The sequence below is a fragment of the Podarcis liolepis genome, assembly GCF_965112155.1.
Source record: "Podarcis liolepis genome assembly, chromosome: 1".
In the NCBI taxonomy this organism is placed as follows: domain Eukaryota; kingdom Metazoa; phylum Chordata; class Lepidosauria; order Squamata; family Lacertidae; genus Podarcis; species Podarcis liolepis.
The window spans coordinates 106,343,854-106,369,954 of record NC_139554.1 but is presented as its reverse complement, the minus strand read 5'-3'; the positions used below and the strand labels follow the sequence as shown (position 1 = coordinate 106,369,954).

At 39.4% G+C, this 26,101-nt stretch overlaps 1 protein-coding gene across 11 annotated transcripts; it reads right to left on the bottom strand.

Moving 5' to 3' along the window:
• Positions 1–1,660: 1,660 nt before the first annotated feature.
• On the bottom strand, positions 1,661–26,101 carry MARCHF7 (membrane associated ring-CH-type finger 7). 11 transcript variants are annotated; one of them, XM_083493923.1, is made up of 12 exons: positions 25,759–26,041; positions 25,022–25,101; positions 19,888–20,043; positions 15,976–16,134; positions 13,466–13,640; positions 12,850–13,014; positions 10,664–11,759; positions 9,988–10,157; positions 8,517–8,626; positions 6,737–6,850; positions 4,996–5,044; positions 1,661–2,520 (listed from the first exon to the last, which is right to left on the bottom strand). In XM_083493923.1, exons 3-12 carry the CDS (start codon positions 20,038–20,040, stop codon positions 2,462–2,464), a joined length of 2,250 nt encoding a protein of 749 aa, XP_083350049.1. In that variant the 5' UTR covers positions 20,041–20,043; positions 25,022–25,101; positions 25,759–26,041; the 3' UTR covers positions 1,661–2,461. The 11 variants fall into 11 exon arrangements, 10 of the variants coding, with proteins under 10 accessions (XP_083350049.1, XP_083350045.1, XP_083350046.1 ...); XM_083493919.1 differs by lacking the exon at positions 25,022–25,101 and adding an exon at positions 3,505–3,649; XM_083493920.1 differs by having other exon boundaries at positions 1,661–2,523; positions 25,759–25,993.

The window sequence follows — 26,101 nt, the reverse complement described above, 5'->3', positions numbered from 1 at the left end:
CTAAAGTAAAACCACCATGGAGAAGCATTAATCCCTAGAAGGGGAAATCTATGGGGTCCAACATGCTCCACTGCATTCTGTAACGGTTATTTTTGGAGAGAGGGTACCTAGAGAAATATGGCCATGCTTTCTTTTGCAAAAACAAAATGCATTCTAGTGTTAAAGTGTATACCCATATAAACAAAATTATACAGGCAAAATGCTGTTATTCCTCTCAACCCTATTTTGAGATGTTGGTGAGGATAACCCAAAGTGGCTTAGGAGTCTGAGACACCATTTCTCATTCATTTGAATAGAGTCATATGGTATCATCTGTGGCTAGTAAATGTAACTTAAAAAAAGGAAATGGAGGGAGAGGAATAACATACTGCAGGACAACTGAACCCATTATCATTCAGAAGTATATGGCTCATGAAATATTCCTAATCTGCAAAAAACCAGTTTGCAAATAGCTGCTGGGGTCCACAGCAATCAAACGGGGGGGGGGGGCACTAAAGGTGATTAGGCCTTCCTAGCATTATACACATTAAGTAGTTCAATAAAGCAGTTTATAGTAAAACAATAACAAAGTACTGAAAGATGTGTGTTTGAGAGAGTAAGCACCATCAATTCCTGAAATGATTGAGCAGGGGACAATATTATGCAGGAAGTTTACCATATGTTTAAGTGCTAGTTCAGTTGAGCTACTAGTTGCAATTTAACAGATTGCACATCTCTGTGGTTTAAGTGCACAATTACACTTAAGCTATCAATCATTTGAATACTTTACCACAGACATCACATCCTAACTGATCTAACACTAGTAAGTCTTCAAATAACTGCATGCCAGTCACCAGAAAAAGCAATGCAATTTTGGTTAGAAAGGTGGCACTAAATACATTACTTAAAAATGAATTTAACTCTGAACATGTCATAAGGGGAGTTTTATATAGCTCATCAACATCAGTGTAAAATCATTTCAAGTTTTATCCTGGTGACTTAAGTTTTTCAAACTGGGTTTACTAACCTTCTGTGTTCACAGTAGGGCCATCTAGATTTCTCTTCGCTGCCAATGCTCTCTATGCTACTACAGAGATTCTACCTGGAGTCAGAACGGCTACAGCAATTGCCAAGGTTGGGAGGGGGGGGGAGATTATGGTTACAGTTCTTAGATCATTCAATAGCTTTCAAAACTTCAACTATACTATCATTATAGAACATCTGCAAAGGATTAGAAATAGCAGCCTCTCCTTCCTTTCAGAAGGTGATCTTAGGTCTGTATTCAGATATGGGGAATACATTAGTTTTCTTGATTTTAATTCTGGCACTTCAATCCTGTCTTCCAAATGTTCCTTTCATACTGCAATACCTGCTGCATTGTGGAACTGTGGCTTTTTGGCCTGCATATTATGCTAAATTTCATTCACACCAGTGGCCATGCTGTGTGACATAATGAGCAGCATCCTACAATGTCACTACTCCCAATCCTTTTTCCCTGAAGGCGCAGATGATGTTCTGTCTTGACAAGCTGAAAGACCTGTGTAGACAGAACTATCAACTATCAGAAGAACACAAGGCTGAATTCTCCCCAGAATTTTAAAGAACTTAAATGCAGACTGCACTTTAGAAGACAAGTTGTACACTATTATCTACTGTATTTTAAGAAGGCAGGCAATTCGTATGCATTGTAATTTTTATTTAACAAACAAGTGACAACACTAGAAAACACATTGATAACCAGTGCTTCAGCAGTGAATGTGGGTTCTAAAAAAGGTTCATTAAGATAAATAGCTTGGTTAAGATTCTAAACCATAAGTTTTATTCCTTCCAGGAATGCTGAAATGCAAGTGTTTACAGCTGCAATTCCTTACCGGAACTTCTACACAATATTATCAAATATAATCAGCAGTTTCAAAATCAATACTTATAAAAGCCATAATTAATGCTTATTAGTAGCCCCTTGCAAATTTATTGCTTTGAGTTAAACATTCCTCAAGAAAAACTTAGAAATTTAACACGAACTTCACAGAACCCATTCATTCCCTCACTCAACCTTGGTTAACACTGGAAGCAAAATAAAAGAAACTTCCCAACGGTGTTTTAAAATGGAAAGCTAACACAGAACTATCTCCTCCCCGTGACTTGCAAAACACACTTTAATGTTACCACTTAGAGCCAGTAGAAGAGCAAAAGTTGAGAAACATTTTCCAGAAGTTTAACTGATTACTTGTAAGAAGTTTATACAAAAGGAGATCATTTGCCTTACATGTAAAAATCTGTTATTTTAGAAGAAGGCATACATGTCATAATCTCAAAGGAGAAACAACACACTTGCAGGTCTCTCGATACCAATGTGCAACAGCAATTTTTTGAATTCAGCAATGCATCAGAAATCTAATAGCATTCAGTGTGTTTTACAAAACATATGCATACTTATGGTACTTGTGCCAGTTGAGTATCCACCCGGTCCTTCCATTCACATTTATGCAGCATCAAGGGTTCTGTCGAGTTCACCATCTTCAGAATCATCATCATCAGAAGCTGCTGAAGGTACACAACCCAATCAAAAACCTTTCTACAACTCTAAGGTACAGGAAGCAATTTTTAATTTGAACACGAACATGCTTAACATAGCATATATGTAATTTTAATTAAGTGTTTCCAAATAGAATGCTTCCTAAATTGAAAACCTCAGTCATGCTTCACAACACACACACAAATCTTTTCTCTTGAACTGAAAATGGAAAAACACCTACACATGCTTATGCTAAAATGAAATAAATATTTAATGAGCACCATGAAGTAAATGGAAGCAAATGTGTTTTAAACCCAATGTGTGGGTGAGGGTAAAGCGTTCCATTTTATTGATGAAAAAATTGAAAATGATCAGAGAAGTCAGGTATTTCTGAAATGTCCTAAGGTAACCTATTTTTTTAATTGTTAAAATAAGACCATCGTACTTTTTTGTACCCATTAATTGTATCCTTTAAACAACATTTAAGAGGAAATTCCCAATCACCACAATAGCCTAGTTTCTATTTTAACCATTTCAGTCCAAAGTGTCTAGGAAGTCTATGAGTTCTATCCAACTAAGTCATACTCAGAGCAGACTCACTAAGATCAATACACCCTAATTTAATACAATTATTACTGTGGATTTATTCAAAGTATGCTTATGCTGGATATAACTCTTTGTACAATGCACTGTGTGATTTTGCTTTCATTTGATGTACAAATACATGTACATGGAAGGCACTATATTAACAATAAATGACATTTTGAAACACTTTTAGCAGAAGCAAAGGTTAACTCCACGTCTCTCAGAAAGGAAAAGTTGCTAAACAATCATTCTTCTTCATTAAATTTCTATACTGTCCTTCAAAGATTACAGGGTAGTTTAAAATATAAAAAAACACAAAAATACATACCATAGTAACACACAAAAACAATACCCCCCCCCCCCAGTTTAAAAGGCCATAGATTGTTTAATTAGCCAAAGGCCTGGGAGAAGAAGAATGTTTTTACCTGGCGCCTACAGATATGTAACGAAGGAGCCAGATGAGCTTCCCTGGGGAGAGCATTCCACAAGTGTGGAGCCACTGCAGAAAAGGCCTGTTCTCGTGTTTCACCCTCCAGACCTCTCGTGGAGGTGGCACACGCAGAAGGGCCTCTGGTTACGATTGCAGGGTCCAGGGCAGTTCATATGGGAAGAGTCTGACTGAATCACTTGTGTTTAAAGTATAATACATTTTCTAAATAGCTACCAAACCAGGTGCTCCCACCCAAAGTGTGTCAGTGGCCTACACATTCCCAAAATTCATTGAAAAGGAAGCAAAAAATCCATTAAGTAGAATAAATTATACCAAACAGCTATAGTTGTAGGAGCAGCAAACTAGAAAATGGTATTTAAAGAGGGCAGCAAAATGATTTGCAACTATTGGAAACTGATTAAAGGAGGGTAGATAGTGTTGCTCCGTAAGAGCAGCACGGCTGAAATAAGAACATATGAGAGAGCTTCAAGGAAGAGAAAAATAAAGGCAGCTGGTTCCTGGCAATACTATATTTCTCCTCTCTACAAATACAAGCGTTTCTGCACAAACACTGAAGAAGACATTCTGCTCTATGAGCCAGCTCACAAATTCCTGGCTTCTGCTGTAATCAAGGTTTCACCAGCTCAAGCAGAACCAAAAGAAGCACACAGCTTGGACTAATTCAACTTCAGTTGGTATCAAAGACTACTGAGATTCCTACTCATTGGGAAGAGAAAAGGGGGCATGGGAATGTACAGCTGTAGGGTTTTCAGGGAACAAGAAACTACATATAACTTCAAGTTTAACAACTGTAAATGCTCACCTCTTTTTCCTCTTGCTGATCCACTAACGGGTTCACCACAGACTGTATGGCAAAGCAACTATAGATCTCAGGTCCTCCTCACTAACACTTCAGCATAGATACATACTAGAGACTGATTACTAGGAACATGCAATATAAGTTACAGCTATTCTACAGGTGCTATAATTGGCTAATGCATATTCTGTCCAAAATGCAAGCAGAAAGTCAGGTGGTTTATACTAGACATGACCAAGTTAGTCATCACCTACAAAGCAGCAGCCCTTCCCAAAAACGTAATTACCTCTAAAGGACACCTCTCTACAAGTTACTTAAGATTTCATTATAGAAGTACACACTCCTGAGAACCTGATTACATTATTCAGAGGCAGACATTGTTCTTAGGAGACAGTCATCTAGACAAATTCCTAATGTCCATCTGAAAGTCAGATTGAGACGGTGAAAGGTTTATCTTCAGAATGGTCTTGCTAAAAGGAACAATCCAGTCAAGAATGAGTGCTTTTAATGGACTCTTTTCCCTTTCAGTTTTATTACGTATACCAGTCACAGCTGCGTGAAAATTGCACATCAGCCAAGTACTCAGCATTATACATCTCAAGATACAAAACAAGAATAAACTTCATCTTTTACTTTTAAATCAAACTAAAACAAGCAGAAGCCACCTACTTTCAATATCATCCATGTGTGCCTGAAGAGTCCTTGCAAGATTAATAAACTAGAAATAATACAGAAATAAGGTAGTTTTAAAAGTTGTAAATCACCGCAGGCCTGTAAAACAATTCATAAACCCCAAAGCATATATATGCCATTGAAGAATTTACGTTTTCCCACTAAGAACAGTCTGCTACATCAGGCCACTAGCTTATGTAGTTCAGCACTCTGTTCTCACAGTAGCCAACCAGATACCCATGGGATTTCCAGCAACTGGTAGTAGGAGGCATGCAGCCTCCAATAGTGGAGGTAGAACACAGCCTTGTCCATCCAAGTTGTTGGCCATCCCTACCTGTTGTGGAAGCAGATTCCACAGAATGACTATGTGTTGTGTATAATACTTTTTTTGTCTATCTTGCTAATGAAGAGTCCCAATTATCCCCATGAATGCACACCTATAGAAAAACACGTGAGCTGGGCCAAGGGGGTGAAGGGAGATCAGACACTTAACTTATATTGATAATTGCAGAAGCTTTAAAAGGCCTAGGAAACACCATCTGTATCTGTGAGCCAGAAATTCACACATGTAAGTTTCTCCACAAAAATGTGGGAATGTGCATGGCTGAAACTGACCCAACAATTCACATGTTAAGTTTCTTAATGCAGAAGTTATTAACTGCATGTAGAAGAGTACTGTATGAGCTAGGCCTTAGAAACGGACATATGCTGACTGAACCTACTTACAAGTTTCAGTCTAGTTTACTATATAGACAAGATGAGCACCGTCTTTAGTTCATGGAAATACATGCAGATCTTCAGATCCAAAACTAGAACAATTATTTAGAATGACTGGATTTGGGTTTTTTTGCATATTTGTCAAGGACACCCTTTGAGCGAGCAAGAGTGTAAGAAAATCTTGCTTAAGTACTATAATTGTAACAGGATGAAATCTATCATTAGATGAAACTCCTTGTTCAGGAAGGAGTGGGTGTTGAGAAAAACTTGCATAGATAGTTGTCATCAACTCCTGCATATTTAGTCAATCCTGATGGCACCAGCCACCCAAGGGACTTTGCTAGAGGGTAAAATAAAATCCTTTCCCAAACAGGCACAGTTCTAGGGATTTTTATTGGTCAATCAAGAAAAAATATAACAAAGTCTGCTCAAAAAAGGTATCAAGGACTGGAAAGTGGATAGAAAAGGCAGTGGGTCAATTTATCTACAAGCAGAGGCTGCATGGAGCTTCGTAGGCAGTGGGTCAATTTATCTACAAGCAGAGGCTGCATGGAGCAACTTTCATCATCCCGAACAAGTGGTAGTGCTGGCTGGAGAAGAACGGAGTCCAGTTGAGGATCGAAAGCTGGGAAATGCTGCCTTAATGTACTCTTAATAAACTTTAAAATTACATTCAGATAGCACCCAATGCCTATTTAATCTCCCCAATTTGAATCATGGCTTTGTTTGTTAAGCAGTACTTTAGGAAATAACTAGAACCCCATATGCAAGCAGGAAGGACTTGTGCCAATAGAACATGTGTACATGGCTGCATTTCCTATATAACATCTCCAGAGGGTCTTCAGACCTTAGTGAGCAGCTTTGGGGCATGAGAGACTGCAGCAAGAATGAGCAGAAAGCCCCAGCTGGGAGTGTGGCTTTTGATTCTGACCAGTACGAAATTCGAGAAAATATCAAAACATGCTTTAACAGGTGTCACAATCTGCTTCTGCCACAGAAGCTGTTTGCACCACTTACTTACCCGGACACGTGTGTTGGCCTCACTTGTAGTTCCCAGCATATCTGAAAAGCGCTGTTCACACAAGTGCAACAATACTACAAGGTAAAGCCCAGAACTGATAAATTCATAGTCTGCCTGGAGAGAGAGGGTATCATCAAGTCAAACATTTAAGTTGTCTTAAATGCACAATGAGTGCTGTTTTACACTGATTATATTATCCCAGCACATGCAGGAGCATTATTGCTTAATATCCATCAAAGATTCCAATCTTAACATGATTGCACTTTTAAAGAAACTGCTTTGTAAAGACCGTTCTTCCAAGTAAATCAACACCTCACTAAAATGACTAATTGTATATTTAAGTAGACATCTTGAGAAAATTGAAAACTGAGAGCCACACTAAACAATGGGAAGTCTTTTGGGCTCCTTTCTGCGAAACAAAGGGTGCCCTTGATAAATATCCAAAACTCAAACTATAATCTAAATTAAATGTAATGATTCAAATAAGCATAAAGTATTAAAAAACAGAAGGAAAATACATTATACATTTATAAAACTTATATTGAAGCTTAATACAACTTGGTGTTTATATAGTAATGAATATGAGACACAAAAAGGTTTCATCCGCATATTGTTTAGAAAGATGCACAAGTATATTATACCTGTTTAACAGGGAGGATTCTGTCAAAGACACTAGTAATTTCATTTGTTGGCAGGTAGGTTTGCACATGTATGCCTTTCAACACCCCCCCCCAAAGTTCTCAGATCTACCCCTTGTCTTAAAAAAGTCTCCTAGCACCTCTTGCTAAGCCTATTTTGTAAAATTGTGGAAGGGAAATATATTTAGCATCAGCACACACACTGCTTATGACTAATGCCCCATTGATGTCTCCTTACTTATCAATGGAAACCTAGCACTGCCCTCCAAGTGCGTCTAAAGCCTACTCAGATATTCATTAATGGTGCCTGGTCCTATCACCTCCTCCCTTGACCTTCCGCATAGTGCATGGGAAATGGAACTGCAAGTACGTAACACTTTTTGCTTCAGATTGAAAATCCTCCCCGTTATTAGAAAGCTACACAATCTCTCGCTGAGCAGGGAGGATTGTGACAGCATTCAGGGGAACTACACTCTCCCTTCAGACTCCATGAGGGAAGGTCAGTGTAGAGGAAGGAGGACGCTTCCACAGATGTATTATTAGGAGTTCATCCTATAGACATCTTTTGAGACAAAATTGCACTGTCACTGTCAGAAGACAGTTTGTTTCTGCTGTTCCATAATCCCAACTTTTATCTTGAACCAGTCAGCAAGTGAGGTCACTTTATCAATGATGTTCATTCTGGCTTCCCATTTATTTTGTTTTGCATTGTGTCTTAGGAACATAGGATGCTGCCTCAGACTGTATCAGACCACAGGATCCATCTAGCTCAGCACTGTCTACATGGGCCTGGCAACAACACTCCCAGGGTTTCAGGCAGGGGTCTCTTCCATTCCTACCTAGAGATGCTGGGGATTGAAGTCAGAACTGCCTGCATGCAAGGCAAATGCTCACTGAGTTACCGCCCCCCAAAATTAAAAAACTAGAACAGAAACACACAGACACAAAGCCCAAGACACATATGTCAGAATGTTATTCTAAATGGGCATTGTAGATATCAAATGTAGTTTATGATTTATTTAGGGAAATTAAAAATTCAGTATCAAATTTGACCTGAACTGATATTTTCTTCTAGGGAAAAAAAAGTGTCCCGAATCACAGCACAAAACTGACACTTACCAAATTAGCCAAAATATACTAACTTGTTCATTTGCATGTGCTCTATGAAGCTCATGGATATCAAAATTGTCAAGATTGAGATGCAGCTTCTCTTTGCACAGCTCACAAGTAGTTACTGCTACCAGTGAAGAACCTGAGGGAACAAGGGAGTTACACTTTTTGTTTCAGAGTGAAGGCATTCTTGAGTCAACTGGGCATATGAAGGCACACTAACAAACAGAAAGATAGGTTTATCTTTGTTTATATAACTGAGCCATTAATACAAAATAAACATGCAAGGCAGAATACACTGGTGCCAGTGATCAAACAGCCATAAGTTTCAGCTGCATTACTTATGTTTTGCAGTTCACTTACTAGCATCATTGTATTTCTCCTTCATTGAAGCGTATAAATTTATGTATAGATTCATATAAGGGGGAGGGGGCAGGTTGCTAACGCAGTGCTAGCAAAGTCCTTCACTGGTCAAAGAGCCCCAGACTCTTTGAGCTTTCTCTTTTTTAAAAAGTGCATCTCTAGCCCTTCCAGGAAAATGTTACAAAACAGTGCACAGGCACTCTTCCAAGCCAATTTCTGTGAAATGATTCAGCCTGACTGCTCCCACCTGTCAGTGGTTTTAGCCAATGAATGAAGTCAGAGTTGTGATTGGTAAATGAATAGAAATCCTTCAGATCCTAAATAATTGCAAATCTTCCCCTCCCCTTTAATGCAATTTCCCCGCTTCTGTCTTAATTTCTAGTCCTTTGAATTGCCATAAATTGCCCTTTCTTTTTCCTCTAGCAACCAGGATCCATCTTTCTTGTGAGGGGTTAATCTGAGATTAAATAATTTAACCCTATAAATTATTTTCTGCAAAATACCTCTCCCCGCTAAAGACAAATGTGAAAACTCTTCAAAGAGATTTAGGCATGTCTCCTGCTGTGGAGGAACTAAGGAATAGGCATTCATGAAGAATTCATTGTATAGTTCAATGCAGGACAATTGTATAAATCATCTACTCAGAAGCAAGCATTTTTCTTTAATGGGGCTTACTTCCAGGTAAGTGGGTACAGGATGGCAGCCTAGACTTTGATAGGTCAGCAAGGGGGGGCAGGGTTCTTGTGCCTTTAAAAGTTGTATAGCAGTAACAAATTAAACAGGTTAAGCATTTTATAGTCTGAAAATACAACTATGTGAAAAGCTTCAATATGACTATTAACTAATATTATGCTAAGCCATGTCCCAATGGCAGCCATCTTGTGTTATGCCCCGCCCCCATGGAGGCCATTTTGTTACTGGTACCCACAACTCTCAAAATTTGAAATATGCCCTTTTATCCAAAAAGGTTGGCAATGCCCTAGCATAAAGAGTGTGGTATGTCTCTCTATCGTCATATATACACACAGAAACAGGAACATAAGTAGGTATTTGAAGCCCCCTTTGCATCAAGCCTTCAGTCCATGGAAGAGCACCTCAGGAGCTAAGAAAAAATATTGTCCTAAAAAGGAGCTGCCTTACCTGAGTTAATCTTGGATTGTAGCCACTTTTTCATACACTCCTGGTGAACATAGCGCAGACTTCCAGTGCATTTACATGGCTCTATTAAGAGGTTAGTAGCAGAAGTAGACGACATCTGACAAATTCTACATAAGTCTCCCTCCTCCTCTTCAGAGTCCTCGGAAAGGAGGCTAAGCAAGAGGAAACAGTTATTATGCAGAAAAAACTTGGAATACACTTTTCACATGTTAACACATTAATCTGAATCACATTCACATGCAAGACAATCACGAAGTTTTCCCCAACCTAAGTTATTAATGGCACTGAAGAGAGACCATTAACTAGGGGGCGTATACCATCTCCAGGAACCATCTCCATTGCCTTGGATCCTAACATTTCTTGCATGAACAAAAGAGGTGATATTCACCAAATGAAACTTGCTGCCCTCTCTTCTATCTACAGCCCCATGCACATCCCCCAAGTCTGCTCCTCCGGGTTGGGGAGCATTAAGAATGGTGTGCAGGGCTGCAGATGAAGGCAAGTTGGCAGAAAACCCCACTCCCAGCTCAGTTAAAACGGAGGAGCAATTTAGGATCAAAACCAACATTTTCCAAGTTGAAGATCTCTTGGTACATGGTATCAGTTTTATAATTAATTTATAACTCCGTTTTAAAAGCTTCAGAAATAGTGCTTTTACCTCTCTTTAATTTTTTGAAGCCTTTCAGGGTCTCTTGAGGATAGTATTTTTGACTTGTCATTATCTTGTCCATCAGGCTGATTCCAGCTTGAAGGAATAATATCGACAGTTATCATAACATTGTCAGACAAATTACTCCCCAGGGTTGGGGGCACTGCAAACCGGAAGAGAGAACCAGGAAACATTCCTGATATTCCTGAATTTCTTCTACCATGTGCTGAATCTGGCCCAGAGGCAACAGATGTAACACCATTAGGTACTGCAGGTGTTGGTGGCCTGGCAGCAGGCCTGAGGGATTCACTTTGTGCTTCAAGAGATACCTCCCCACCAGGTTCTCTTCTTCTGAAAAGATGCAGTGATCTAGCTGGTGTTTCAGAGGTAGAGGTTCTTGCAGTTTCATCTCTTCCTTCTCTTCGTCTTCTGGAAAACAAAGGTGTGCACCTGTTCCTCAGGGAAGATGATAGCCAAGAACCTGAATTTCTACTTTCAGAATCGGGTCTGTAACTTTCAGCTTCTGAATCAGAACCAGGATTTGATGAAACACCCGACAGGCCCCATCGTCTTCTAAGAAAGCTAAATCCCTGAGAAACATCAGGAGTCTGCCCTTCTGTGCCTTCAGAAGTTGTAGCACTAGCTTGGGTAGAAGAATGAGCTCTTGGAACAGTTGAATCTTCAGAACCTAATGGTCTTGAAGTCAATGAGTCCTGGCTAGACCTTCTTGAGAAAAATGTTGATGACATACTAGAAGCTAAACGAGACAACAGTTGTCTTGTTGTACGCCTTCCTTCAGTATCTGCAGGAGGCTCACTCAGTGACCTTTGGGATGGCATAACTCTTTCGGAACTGTTTGAGGAACCGCTTCCACTTCTCATGGCACCAAGGGTAAACTCTGGTTGTATATTCCTTTCAGAAGATTCTACTTCTCTTGGGACATAGTTAGATCTTGAATTCCAGCTATGCTCTCGAGAGAGTAATGATGACTGATGTTCAGAAGGCAACTGGCGGTTCATGGATGTGTTCAGCCTCAAAGAGCTCAGTGAGTTCTCTTTTGGTCTTGCTCCCTGTGCATACGAAGCAGAAGATCTTTCCTGAAGATCTACAATAATAAGAATCACAAAAAAGTCAACTGTAAAATACTGCTGTGCAGATAAGACTAACCAAATATGATTAACTGGAGCCCAAGAAGTGCATTTTTAACTAGGCCCCGATTATATGCAACTTTGCTCAGAAATAAGTCCACTGAATTCAGTGGGGCTTATTGGCATGTAAGTATGCCCTACTACCCTTGGTCTTGCTTAGAACATGATTGATTATATTGATATATTGCATTTTTAGCATTCCCTTCTTCCAAGAAATTCACGACAGCCTTCCCCCTCCCCATTTTATTCTCACAACATTTGAGAAATTAGACAGTGTGCAGTAGCAACTGGCCCTACTACTCTGGTAAGTTTATTTATTTTCTGTGTATTTCTATTCTTTTCTATTCCATAAAGATAATATTACAACAACAACAACAACAACTGCCAGCCAGCCAGCCAGCATTAACTACGTCTTTTTATTTGTGACTATACACATGTATGGCTGGCTGTAGCAATTCAAAATTACTCCTGGGTTCAGTTATATTTTATTTTCTCTATAGCGACACACCAGCAGAAGACAAGCGAAGCAACAATAATTAACATTTCTAAGTTTTTGAAATTGTTTTGACCAAATTTGAACCATTCCCACCCCCCATCTCTTTTCTTATTCTACTTTTTTGGATGTGACAACTATTTTGTGTTAAATAGGTCACACCCTTAGCAGCAGCCATTTTAGGACTGGCACTCTCAGCACTTTCTCAAAATTCCAAATGTGCCCCCAAACCTAGGATGAGCATACCTTCCTCCCACAAATGCATCCCTGGAGACAGTGCACAATTAGGAAGCCATATCCTTAGTACTGTTCAATAATGCTATTTTATTAGCTTAAACTAGTTACGGGACTAGAAGTTAAGTTTTTTTTAAAAAAACTGGCCCAATACATTCAACCTGTAAGGATTCTTTAAGTAAAACTTTGCCATTCACAATTAGCAACATTCTAAACCCCCTGAAATTTCTATCCTGCCATGTGAGCCAAGAACAGTGTCTTCATCTAAGCAAAAACTGATAATAGACTGAACCTCATAAATAGAATGAAACAATACATACATGATGAAGATGAAAAGTCACCATTTCTATGACTACAGTCCACAAGACTGCTAATAGATGGTTCTGTTCTTTCCAGCTCTCTCCTCTCTCTTGCAAGTTCAGTTCCTAATGATCCAAGTACCATGGATGAAGATCTGGGTACATCGCTGTATCTCCATGGGGAATCTAAAATCAAAAAGTGAAAAACATATGTATTCTTGCTTCCTTGATAAAAGTCTTAAACACACAATATTTACTGCTGTGTTTTTAGGCCTGATTGAAATACACTTCTCTCTTCTGAAAATTATGCACAACAATATAGTTATTGTTATTGTAATGGCAATATTGCCATTACTTGTCGATCAGTCAAAGCCACTCTATACTAGAAACTGGTTGTGGAATGCTTTATATGTATTTCATTGTCCCAAATAGATATTTTAGGAGCATAATAATAATATCTGAAGCTATATGCATCTGATGAAATAGACTCAACCCCACAAAAAGCCATAACATTTGTTAATTTTTAAGTTTCCACAAGACAACTGTGCTTGTGTAAGAGCCTGGATAGCAAGAAGCTAGCTTCAGTATAAAACAAAATAAATACACATCATTTTATACCTTTTAGCACATCACTTACCTGAAACTGTGTTTAAACCATTATTTCTCACACTAGAGGTAGATGTATAAGAAAGTTTAGGTCTCTTAGAATCAGTATCCTGTTGCTGGCTATGCAGTCTTGAAGAATATGATCCCTGAGTTCTTTCAGATTCGCCAAACCAAGAAGATGTAAGAGGTGAAGATGAAGATGTAGACTACAAACAATGTTTTGAAAGGTTACTACTTTTCTGCAAAATACTGGGCCTTAAAAAAATAAGCTAGCAGAATATTAAATCAAATCAAAGTGAAAATGCTTGGGTTATATAATGAAAAGGGCTTGTATGAATGAGATTGAAAAAGAGCAGGCTTACCCTTAAAAGTATTAAAAATAAGTCTAATATCTATTGGTGATCTTCCCTCCCTCTTTTTAAAGACTTGGGAGCAAGCTTCAGAATCAGAGATGGTGCAAAGGGCTCCAAGTCCAACAACCAGAAACACAGGATTTGATATTTCTACAGTGGTACCTCTAGATACGAACGGGATCCGTTCTGGAGCCCCGTTCGCATCTAGAAGTAAACGTAAGTAGCGGTGGCACGTCTGCGCACACACGCGTCGCTTTTCGCCGCTTCTGCGCATGATGTCATTTTGAGCGTCTGCGCATGTGGAGAAACCCGGAAGTAACGCGCTCCGTTACTTCCGGGTTGCCGAGGAGCGCAACTCGAACACGCTCAACCCGAAGCGCATTCAACCCGAGGTATGACTGTATTCACTGTTAAGTAATACTAGTTAAAAGGGTTTTTCTTACTATTTAGACAACATGGTTAGATCCATTCTCAAGGATATACACAATCCCTTTAGCACAGTTCAACAGGTTTTAAAGAAAACAGTTCAATTAGCACAGTTTCTCTTAAAACTGTTTTTAACCTATCATTCATTTTCACATTCAGAAGCTAATGTCTTACATGCTCTGAAATCTTCTCGGATTTTAATTTATGCATTCATGTGGCTGCCCCTTAAAATGTCATCAGACACAGAAAGCCATAGTGCAGCTCCTGGTTGGAACCAGATGTGACATTTGTTAACACCTGCTCTTTTTATCTGCATTAGCTGCTGGTTTGATTCTAGGCTGAATCTGCGTCAAATTTTCAAGTTTTAATAGTACTATCCTAAGCATGTCTACTCATGTAAAAGTCTCACAGAGTTCAGTGAGGCTTCTCCTGGCAAGTATGTACAGCAGCAGGGGGTGAAGAACCTGTGGAAATTCAAATGTTGTTAGACTCCAGCTTTCTTCAACCCCAATGGTTAGGAATGATGGAAGTTAATAGGGCAAGATCAGAAGGGCCATATGATCCCCACCCTTGGTGTACAGGACTGCAACCTCAATGACTGCAACCTAGACCCTGAATATAGTAGGAGTGCCTTTCCCCAGGTTACCACCTTCATCCACTTCCCATTTTAAAATGATCTGAAGAATTATAAGGTACCATCACCAAGGGAAAGGTTTTCATCTACTAGCAACAAAGATTTTCAGCAGTAGCATTGTTTTGTCAAAGCTGTGCAGAGCTTTTAGGATGCCTCTGTGCTGGTGGTTAAGCATTTTTCCATGTATTCTATTTTGTTGTAATAGCTATGTGGTTTCATATTTTATCTTTTGGAAGCCACTTTGTGATGGTTAAAGCAGGATATACATCTAAATCTAAATTAATAGTTAATTTGGGGTCTTAGTGTGGGAAATAATGCCAATATCATATATAAATATGCTGGTGAATTTATACTTGTGTGCTTATTTTTTATTACATTTCTCTATGTTAGAATTGTTGTTGTTATATCCCACCTTTTTCCCTGACAAGGACTCAAGGCAGCTGCAGACACATGTCTCCATCCCCTTCATCTCTTCCACCCCATTTCCTGCTTTCTGCTTACAACAGGTTCTCTAGCACTTACACAGAAATGTAACTCACAGAGCAAAAGCTAGAAACTTCTAGACTGAATGCAGATACTGAAAAAGTAAAGTTTGCACTGTTTGTTACAATGTAAAAAGTGTTGTTGGTGGTTTGGTTTGTTTTTTTGAAAACAAATCACCTTTCCACTGCAGGAAATAACATATAAAATGCTGTACTTAATCTCCATATTTGGAGGCCACCCCAAGAATGCCTTCTCTCATGTCTGCCAATCTAACTGCTTCTTCAGATAAGAACACAAGCGGAGCTTCCGTACCCAATGGGTATGGGCAAAATATTACAGGGAAAGAGTTGTTAGGCAAAAACTAAATAATTTGTGGGGAATGGTCACAAAACAGGATTGTACAAAGTCCATAATGGCTAAGCACAGATACTTACAGATGCTTGGATTTTTCTAATGCAATTCTAGGCATCTCAGTTTCCTAAGACAAAGCTACATTTCTGCAATCCAACTGCAGTCTAACACTAAACTAGACAACTGATAACATTTGCATGTTTCTTTGAAACTTACTTACAATAAATTAGATTAATGTGACTGTAAACTTGGAAAACATTTAAAATAAATATTTAGGATACAAACAGCTCTTACCAGTCTGTTTCTGCTTCCCAACAATCTTCCAGACCATGGACGATCAAGCGTTCCTGAGTAGCGAGTTGGAGATGAAGCTGGAAGCTTCCACGGGCTTTCATATGCTTCTCTTTCTCCAATTGCCCAGTCTCTACTGGAACTATGCAACCGACTAGAATCCTACAAAGTAATATGGTCACATTTCTGCTCAAGACATCAAGTTGAGTTCCATCTATGGCTACCATCCTTATGATTTTAATAAGTACATAAAAGCTATGCTTGTATCCAGAGTATTACACTTTGGATAATGTGAAGCAACTCCTGTACTTTTTTTGGAGGAAGGACGATTACTTTTATAGATTTGTGATATACCACACAAATGAATGTGTCCCAGTAGGTTTCGTACTTTAGTCCATGAATGGAAATCTTTAAAAATGAACTCAAGCTATCAATTTAAAAGCTGCAAATGTTGGGTGTCAGTTCGGCGTACTTACTTACCTGACAGTTAAGTACTGTTACTCTACTAGATTCTGTTAGACTAAGAGGAATGAATATCTTGCTAACAGTGTATCACCATGGTGACTACTGCCTGAGGCTGGTTTAAACATTGCACCAGGCAGGATAAAAGAAAATATGCAAAGCATATCTATCATCACAAATAAATGGAATTGCAATTAACTGCAAGATTAGCCTGCCAGAGACCTGTGGCTGGGAGTACAGCAGTGCTGGTGTGCTTAACACTGATATACTGGCAACCAAGACCTAATTTGGAGCAGAGTTTTACAGTACAGTCAATGGCATCCTGCTGTACTGCATTTTTTAAAATATTTATTTTACACTGGTTTTATTATTGTTCTGTGTTGATTGTATTTGTATAGCAAGCTCCTTCAGAAGGATGGGTGGGATAAAAGAATAAATAGTAACATAAATAAATAAAATTTATATGCCACACCAGGAACATGGTACCTGTACATATAAGGTCAACATTCCCAACACAATATTTGAAATGTGTTACAGTACATTGGGTAAGGAACAGTCCAGGAAAATTCCCTTGTGAGGAAGAGCTATCTAGAATGACAGCATTTATTCACTTCCTTCCTCACGTTTGCCTTTCCAGAAGCCCTTAAGTGGAAGATGGTTTAAGCCAGGCAAAGTTTGTTCATCTTACATTTCACTTGGGCCACATTTTGACATTTCTGATACTCTGAATATTCATTTTCAATTATCCCATTGAAATTATCCAAACACCCATTAGGTGTTTCATTGAAGGCCTAATAATCACTATCGTTGATGGATCACTCTCTCAAAAAATTCCAATAGAATATTACTTGTAGAATGTCTTGTAGAATATTACAAGACATGCAGCTGAACTTGCTACCCTGATACAGGCTTTTATAATTTCTAGGCTTTACTTCTGCAATGAACTTTAAATAGGCTGTCCATGAAAATGACTTCAAAACTTCATCTGCTACAATAACCAGAACCATCTTTTGACAGGTATTACAAGGAACACTTATTTAAACCCTGCGCTGTTGCAGCAGCAGTAACTGCCTATAGACTATCAGACCAAATTCAAAATGCTGCTTTTGACTTTAGTATCTGGGACCAATATACCCAAATGGCCATTTCTTTTAATATCAGTGCATATACCAGTATGAACCACAGGCTTGTACTGTTTGAATGTGACTCAAGGCACACAGCTATCTAGATATTACCTTTGTAGCTCTGGAATGATCTGCCTACCACAGTGAGGAAATTGTGTTTTTTTGCCCACCCTCTGTGAGGACTGCATATGTTTTCTATTGGCTGATTTCTCTGATTATTTTTTATTTTACATAAGCAGCTTAAAATGCTTTGAGAAAATGGCCTTAAAGCATTTTAAATGTTCTTTTTGGGGCTAAGAAAATATGACTATGAGCCCCTTCCTACCCATGTTTACTTAAAATCAAGTAACACTGAATTCAATAAAGCCTCCTTTTAACTGAAGGATGGTAGTTAAATCGCCTACTTACAGGAAGCATCAACTAAGTTTCTAAAGTGTTGCAGGAATGCAACTCATTTTTTTACAAGTAGTCATACCTGTAAGACAGTCTTAAGAACATTCCCACAGGAGAATTCCTGCTTATATAATCTACTGGAAACAAACTGAGAAAGAGCTATAATCCCTGCCCAAGTCCTTGTTTTGTAAGTTACTCTTAACAGAGAAATGCTAAAGCTTAAAATAGCCACAAGCATTTCTATATTTAGAGGCTTAATTCTGCTAATTCTTCAAAAAAAAGATAGCTAAAAGCACCTACAAAATAAACTATTTCCCAATACCACTTTTCAGTTGAAGCCAAACCCTGTTTTAGGATAATGCTTTAAAATAACAATACTGCACTATGTAGGCTAGCGTTCTACACATACAGAATACAAAAAAGTAAACTTGGAAGAGAAATTCCAAGGCCACATATATATATTCCAATTATGGACAGTATATTGACAATATAGACAGTATGTTGGCAATTGAGGAAAAAAGAAGTGTTTTTTTCCAGCAGTACAGCAGTTGCTTGCTTGTACTGTGAAGTTATGGAAACAAGCCAATCTTCTTTACTAAGAACTTATCACCAAATACCTAGCATGCACTACTAGTGTTGCATTTGCCCTGTAGGAAGTCCATCCATCAGGTGGGGAAGAAATATAAGTGGCAGAAAGAATGTTTATATGTTGAACTGGAAAGTGCGGGTCATAGAATGAAGTCAGTGAGCTTTGCACTCAGAGATGGTCTTGTGGTCTCTCAATGGACCACCCAATAACAGGGACAGCATTATATTGTTTAAGACTAAATGGCATGCACTAATATGGAAAAAAATAAAAGGTGTTATTTGTACATCATTATGATGGGGCTAGGTTAAGTCTGCCACAAAGCACAGGTCATCTCAGTTTTTGAGTTGGCAAAGAAGTTTTATCTCTGCCCTAATACCCCTTGGTATTAATGCACCCATCCTGTGAGGGAGAAGATATACATGGTTTGCATGCCTACCACAGTTAATGCTATACAAAAATTAAGCTTATCCCTATAAAGTAGCCACTAAAGAGTAGAATGTAGCCCTTATGCTTTGTTCAGATTTTAAAAATATATATTTAGAAAATGCATAGCCGGTCCTTCCACTGCAGTTACCATACTCAGGGAGATTAGACTAGTTTAACCAAATTTACCGTTCTAAAAAAGGTGTGCAGGATTTGTGCTTGTTTTCCACAAAACCTTAATTTCAGAACTCTGATGTGACAATCAAGCTAACAAATTGTCAGTACCAAAACAGATTCCACTTTTTATTTATTTCCTTGAGATATGCGTAATACCCAAAACCAATAAGCATACTTTTTATAGGCTTAATAGGTGTAAACTTCATTCCCCTTTTTCTTTTCTTCTTTTACACTTTATGTCACTCAGGCTCCTTAGTCCAAGACAAAGGATTTGTGCATTTGAGAACTGCACTTTTAGTTGGGTTCCCAGCTGTTGTTGGACTACAGCTCCCATCATCCCTAGCTAAGCAGGGCCAGTGGTATGGGATGATAGGATTTGTAGTCCAACAGTAGCTAGGGAACCCACATTTGAGAAACACTGTTCTAATATATAAAAGTTACCATTAATATCTGTATAAAAGACTAATACATACACCTAAGGTTTAATCAGTATGAAGAGATCTGTGTCATTCACAAACTGCCAAGTGACAGAATTTCTGGTATTAAATAAATCTATCAAGGCTTCAGAAGATGTTTTTGGACATCTTATCATGATCATATCTTAACATGTTAAACAGATTAATTAAAGTTCTTTTTCCTAGCAAGGTATCCCCTTTTCATGCAACTTAAGTCCACTCATTTGTTCCTGAGCAGAAACTCAGAAGCGGAAGCTGAATGAAGGATGTATCACCATCAAATACTACTTACTTGGCATCCAGGTTCCAATCTAAGTGAAGATTCTCTTGTAAGATATGAGTCAGTTAAACTGGTTCCTCCATTTCCTGCTCCTGTCCTAGCACTTTGAGAACTGGATGGCTGAGTGGATACCCTCCTTGGAATTCTTGGTGGCTTTGATTCCATATTCTATGCAATATGAAAAAAATATTTATATTTCCAATTAGATAATGGAGCATATTCTTTGTAGTAATACAACAGTACAAGTTATAAATTTAGCATTCATATGGCTTGTAACATTAAGCTTTGCACAAATGTTTATACACTAACCTGAGGATCAACAAATTAAGGTTAAATCTAAGTACAAAGCAAATATATACATTTCAGAAACTTGGAAATAAACTGCAGCCTCTTAATCATTTGGTCTACTGTAATGGATAATGCCTTCTTACAGTCGCTAAACAGCAACAAAATCAAAGTCTGGACAATGCTATAACACTTGCTGAACTTTTTTGAAGAGACACAAGTAGAAGTTTGGGGGCTTTAAGAACAACACCCCAAATTGCACAAGTGGCTATCCAATTAATGTCACAACAGTGGTTTCAGTTTGGGGCAAAGAGGTTCCAGTTTACTATAGAGTTTTACCTGCTGATCAGAAAAATGACAACCATTCCCCTCTGATGACATTATTCATAGAACTGGAGTAACAAATACATACCTAGTCAAAGCTTGACAAGTCACAGCTAAAAACTACAAGGAAGCACTTACTAGAAGTAAACCTAAAGAAGCTGGCATTTCTGAAATGTGTGATATGCAAGAGTAGAAAAGTCATACATGTTGAGGTATCATAATAAAGTTTCAGGAAGGTCAACACTGAGCACCTGCTACCTTCTAATAAAATTATTAACCTGGTTATCTAGAAGAAGCTCATACAACCTTGGTAATAAATAAACTATTTCAAAAGCTGTTCACAAGATATACAGCCCTGAAAGTAAATACCCTGTGTGTAACCTAGTGGAAATGTAGCTTACTTCATAATAAAAAACAAGAAAAAGCAAGCACACAGAGCTGTTTCAGCACTCCATCAACTCACAAATGTGCACAGACAAGTTCACCTGGCTTTGGAGGAATGAGCTTTTTGTGATTTTCTAAGTCACGTACAGTTATTACTGTACATTCAGACTGTAAGAACTTCCTGGGTATCATTGCACATGCTTAGTGTCTTGCTTAAATGCAACCCATGGCCGCTATACATGGAACATTAGTACGCCAACACAGCACCTGCTCAGGCCATAGACACACAGTATGATAACATTTGTACATACCAAAGTCAATCAGAAGCCAAGTGTGTGCTATACTGTAAACGTAAATTCTTTTTGCTCATTCAACATATTTACAACAGGCAACAATTGACAAAAAATAGCGATGATCTGCCTAGGTTCCCTTTTGTATTTTTTTAAAAAAGATGACTGCCCCTTCTTCCCTTCCTATTACTCTTCCCTCAACTTCTGAGAAGTCACAACTGATGGTTTTGTGTGCAGACGCAAAAAGTGTAAGTTTCATCAAGCAGTACCTTCTGGTTTGAGCACATTCAGTTGCTTCTAACCAGTTCCTTCCTTTTTCTGGCCTCAGTACCTTCCTCATTCTTCTTTTTTGGTTATGTTAAGAATACACATATAACCTTCCACTCTAAAGTTTAAGGCATAACATGCATGTTTGTCTGAGGTAATGAAGCCTCATGCTGTATTCACACGATAATGTTTTGTGAATAATGTTTTGTTTAGGACTCAAGCCAGATCAGGTACTCAGTTATCCCAAGACTGCTTCCATACGCCCATCCAGACTAGATGAGGACTAGATGGGCAGAAATTCAAAAAGATGCAGTGTGCTCAAAACTGGAGTTCAGTCTATATGTTTATGATTTTTTTCTGCATATTGTATTTTACTTTAAGGAACTGTATTTTTTCTTATGTTTGCTTCTGCAATGACTACATTTAAATATTTTTCCTCTCCTGAACTGCTATTTTATTGCTGCCATTTAAAAGTTATGATGTCTTTGGAAGTTTTGCTCATGTCCTGCCAACAATATCCTGTACACTTCAGAACTGAGTCACTTAAAGAATATTTACTGTATCATCTACCCATTTGACTGAAGTTAATAGTCATGTAGTTTTGGGACTGCATTACTTTTTCCAAGTTTATGGACAGAGCAATCTTATAAAGGGGGAGGGTCCTTGAAAAAGGTACCACCCCTACCCACTGGTTCCAATGGAGAGGGGAATTACACATTCTCTAAAATTGACATAGCTTTCTCCCAGTTCTGGAGTACAAGAGGATTTGGATTCAATGGATCTAAAGTGCCACTATATGCTTCTAGAATTACCCCTTTTCCCCATCACCAGCAGGGCAGTCACAGCAGTGAATCTCCTTTTCCCTGCATCTGTACAGTGGTACCTTGGGTTACAGATGCTTCAGGTTACAGACACCGCTAACCGAGAAACAGTACCTTGGGTTAAGAACTTTGCTTCAGGATGAGAACAGAAATCGCGCATCGGCAGCAGCAGAAGGCCCCATTAGCTAAAGTGGTGCTTCAGGTTAAGAACAGTTTCAGGTTAAGAATGGACCTCCAGAACGAATTAAGTTCTTAACCCGAGGTACCACTGTACTTTGAAATGCACTGCATCTCTGCATGGCTCACTGGTATCTACCTTCAATGAAGTTTGGCCAATTACTGTTAGAAATCAGCTAAGCAGCCGTGATTCCCAACATAGTTCCCTAAGAGACTCCACTATTTCTTTCTCTCCCTGATTAAGTCTGTTGCTGTATTTTTATCACTGCCTCTTCTTTAACCATTATCTTATCTCTCACATTACCCATCAGCTGCTAAAGTTTTCGAAGGCACTTTTGATGAGAGGCCTTAAAAGGAGGCATTTGAGAGTTCAAATATACCAGATCGATCCAATTACACATTTGTTTGATTAAGTACAGATACTTTGCTAATGTCATTCAAATAGTTCAAGGAACAGCTTATAAATTTGACTGAATAACTGTACAAAAAAGTCTTTTGAATGGTGCCTGAAGCTAAAAGTAGGTTTTAATGAAGTAGCAATGTAAAAGTCATGAGTACACAATGTTGAAAACAATACAAACTGTTTATCACTTGTCTTTTTTCTGTATCCAAGAAAGAGATCGTTTTAGGTAATGGGTTTGGCTGAAGTTCTTAGGAGAAAACAGAGATGCTCAGTGCAATATATAGTAAAAGTTATCAAATGTCAGCTGAAAATTACCCTTGCTGACAGTGGACACATAGTGGACACACCACTGCGCTTCACCAAACTGCTTCGTCCTTATATTTTCATCCCAGTTGTCTCCAAAACAGAATGTAACCCCAACTGGGATAAAAATATCTAGGTAAAAAGAGTTCTGAAGAAGACTACTGTATTGCTTTTCTTTCCCACCCCACCCACACTCATGCTGCCATAATGTTTAACTTGGCCCCAGACAAGTAAAAACTGGAGGAAGAAGGAAACAAAACTGTCTCTAACTAAGCAAGACTATATCCAGCTAAAGAAGCCATCCTCCTTCCCTGTTTACAATGGCAGGAAAAGAACATGGCAAACAGATTCTGAAGATGGTAAAGTGAAGTTGCAGCAAAGAAAGTTGCAGCTTACCAACAAAACTCTGCTATTGATGCTGGCTCTAAGAACTTCCCTAACTTCCTCCCTGCAATATTGCTTCCAAAAAAACTCTTGCAACACTGACAGTGATGATTTAGACCTACTTGCAACACACATTGTTCCATACAGAACACATCTAATTAAGCAATGTTTCTCCTGAGGGGCAAATTTTTACATCTGCATTCTCCCTTCTAATGCAGTTTCGCAATTATCTCATCCTGAGACAAAGAAGGCCGTCTTGGGGAAAACATCACAGAGTATAAATTATTAGGGAGCAAATATCATGAACTACTTCATGTTCAATGTTTCTCCAACAGGAGTCTGAACATAAAGCTAGGGCACCAATTTAGCTAAACTAATATAACAACACTTCCATTAAGTCACTGCAGCCATCTTGGGGCAATGTAAGGATTCATCTCATCCTCATGGCAAATTCTAACATACCCACATACGATAAACATCATTACTTGAGCAAACTTGAGTCAAAGCAGTTACTGAAAACAGATCTAGTTCCCTGCAGATTAAACTAGCTGTTTACCGATAAGATAGCACTACTCCAAATTTTAGCACTAATTCAGGATGGGCTGCAGGAAACAAAACTTACTGTTCTCTCGGGCCACTTTTAAAGTGTGAGCTGGATGTCCTAAACAAGGGAGTAGTGTTACATTACATAACTGTAGTAAATGCAGAACAAATTATACATTCATGTTCATCACTGTAACATCAAGATTTTCATATACAGCGGTACCTCGAGTTACAGACGTTTCAGGTTACAGACTCCGCTAACCCAGAAATAGTACCTTGGGTTAAGAACAGGATGAGAACAGAAATTGCACAATGGTGGCGCGACGGCCCCATTAGCTAAAGTGGTACCTCTGGTTAAGAACAGTTTCAGGTTAAGAACGGACCTCTGGAACAAATTAAGTTCTTAACCAAAGGTACCACTGTATTAAAAGCCACTTCTGAGTAAAGACCACAACCCAAGGTTTATCAGCTTATGCCACCTTAAACACAATACTTTTTCAATGGTGACACAGTACTCATCTGTGGGCAACTTCACCAAGCGATGCAGAGGCATGCAGAAATTGCAGCCCTGTGAGGCTGCTGACAATTTTATGCCAATGGTCTCTGTAACCCCCTTGCAGAAGAGGAAACAAGTCTGTAAGGAGCAAAGTGTCACACAATGGGACATGAGAAAAGGGAAATGGAAAAACTAGAACAAGGATCTTTCCATTAGCTTCTTGGGGGGGGAGAATCAGAGCGGCCCCAGAATCTGTGTCAAGCTGCCCCATGGGACATAGCTGAGGAAGAGAAAGGCAATGCCATAAAGGCTAGATGAGTCAAAGCTTGTTCCAGAGCATTTATTCGACATAAATAATCAAAGACATGTAAATGCTGCTGAGAAACTAAGGGATGCTCTGGATGCAGAACTGGAAATGGGCTAGGGAGACCTGGGCCTCAATTCCAACGCCCATTGCTCTCAGCCTTACCTATGTCACAGAGTTGACACGTGGATAACATAGGGAATAACACCAGGTACACACCTTGGGAGGAAGGGCAAGACATAAACCTGATGAAGAAGACAAATGGAAAGAAGTACAGCATGTCGTAACAACAGGGTAAGGGTTGGGGGGGAGGTATCAGAGGCTGCATAGTTATTGCCAACCCCATAACACATGTATCTCTATGGAGAGGACTAATTAAATCAACGAACCTAGTTGCATATCTGTCCCTACTGTTACTTTTTGAAACAGGCAATGCAAATTAATATGTACTCCGTGTGTTGTTGTTATGTTATGTTTACAGTGCTACGGTTGAAAACCAGTAATTGGAGTCCCTTCCCTTTTTTTTTTTTTCTTTCTTGGCACACTTATGGGGCGAAAGCCAGTGAGAATTTCCAGTTCCACCTCCTCGACTGCATGGTTGGGAAGCATTTGAAAAGAAAAAAAGGTACGCCTGCCTGAGAGGAATTATTTTTATTTTCTGCTCACGTAGCCATCAAGACTGCTGGATAAGGGGGGTCAGGCCAGTCCCTCAGAGCCTTACAAGGGAAAACGAGAACTGGGCCAAGGGCTCCTGCCGACTCACTCTCACACAAGATGGAGCCTCCAGCTTCAAAACGGTGGCCCTCGCCTCCAGCCCCGACACGGAGCACCGCCCCCACTTCGCCCCATGTGCCCCCCACCCCACCAGATGAGATACGGAACACGAGACACAAGCTGCTCACCGCCGCTTGCCGCTCTTCGACTCTGCTTCCTCCTCCTCCAGCTGCTGGCTGATCCGACAATGGCGGCCGCTTCAACGCCGAGTCGAGGGAGGGGAGGGAGCCACCCAGCGCCGCCTGCCAATCACCGCCGAGCCAACGGCCCCGACTCGCCGCGAGCTTCTCCCCAAACTACTCTCGCGAGAGCAGGAGCCGCAACCGGCGTCGACGCACATACAACACCCTCCCCCACCCTTATCTCGTGACTATCTCCGGTGAGGTCGATGTGTGCCGAGGAGGCGCCCGGAGGCTGCCGGGAAAGCGGAAGAGCTGGTGCTTTTGTGGTTTTGTGGGTGGGGCCACACTT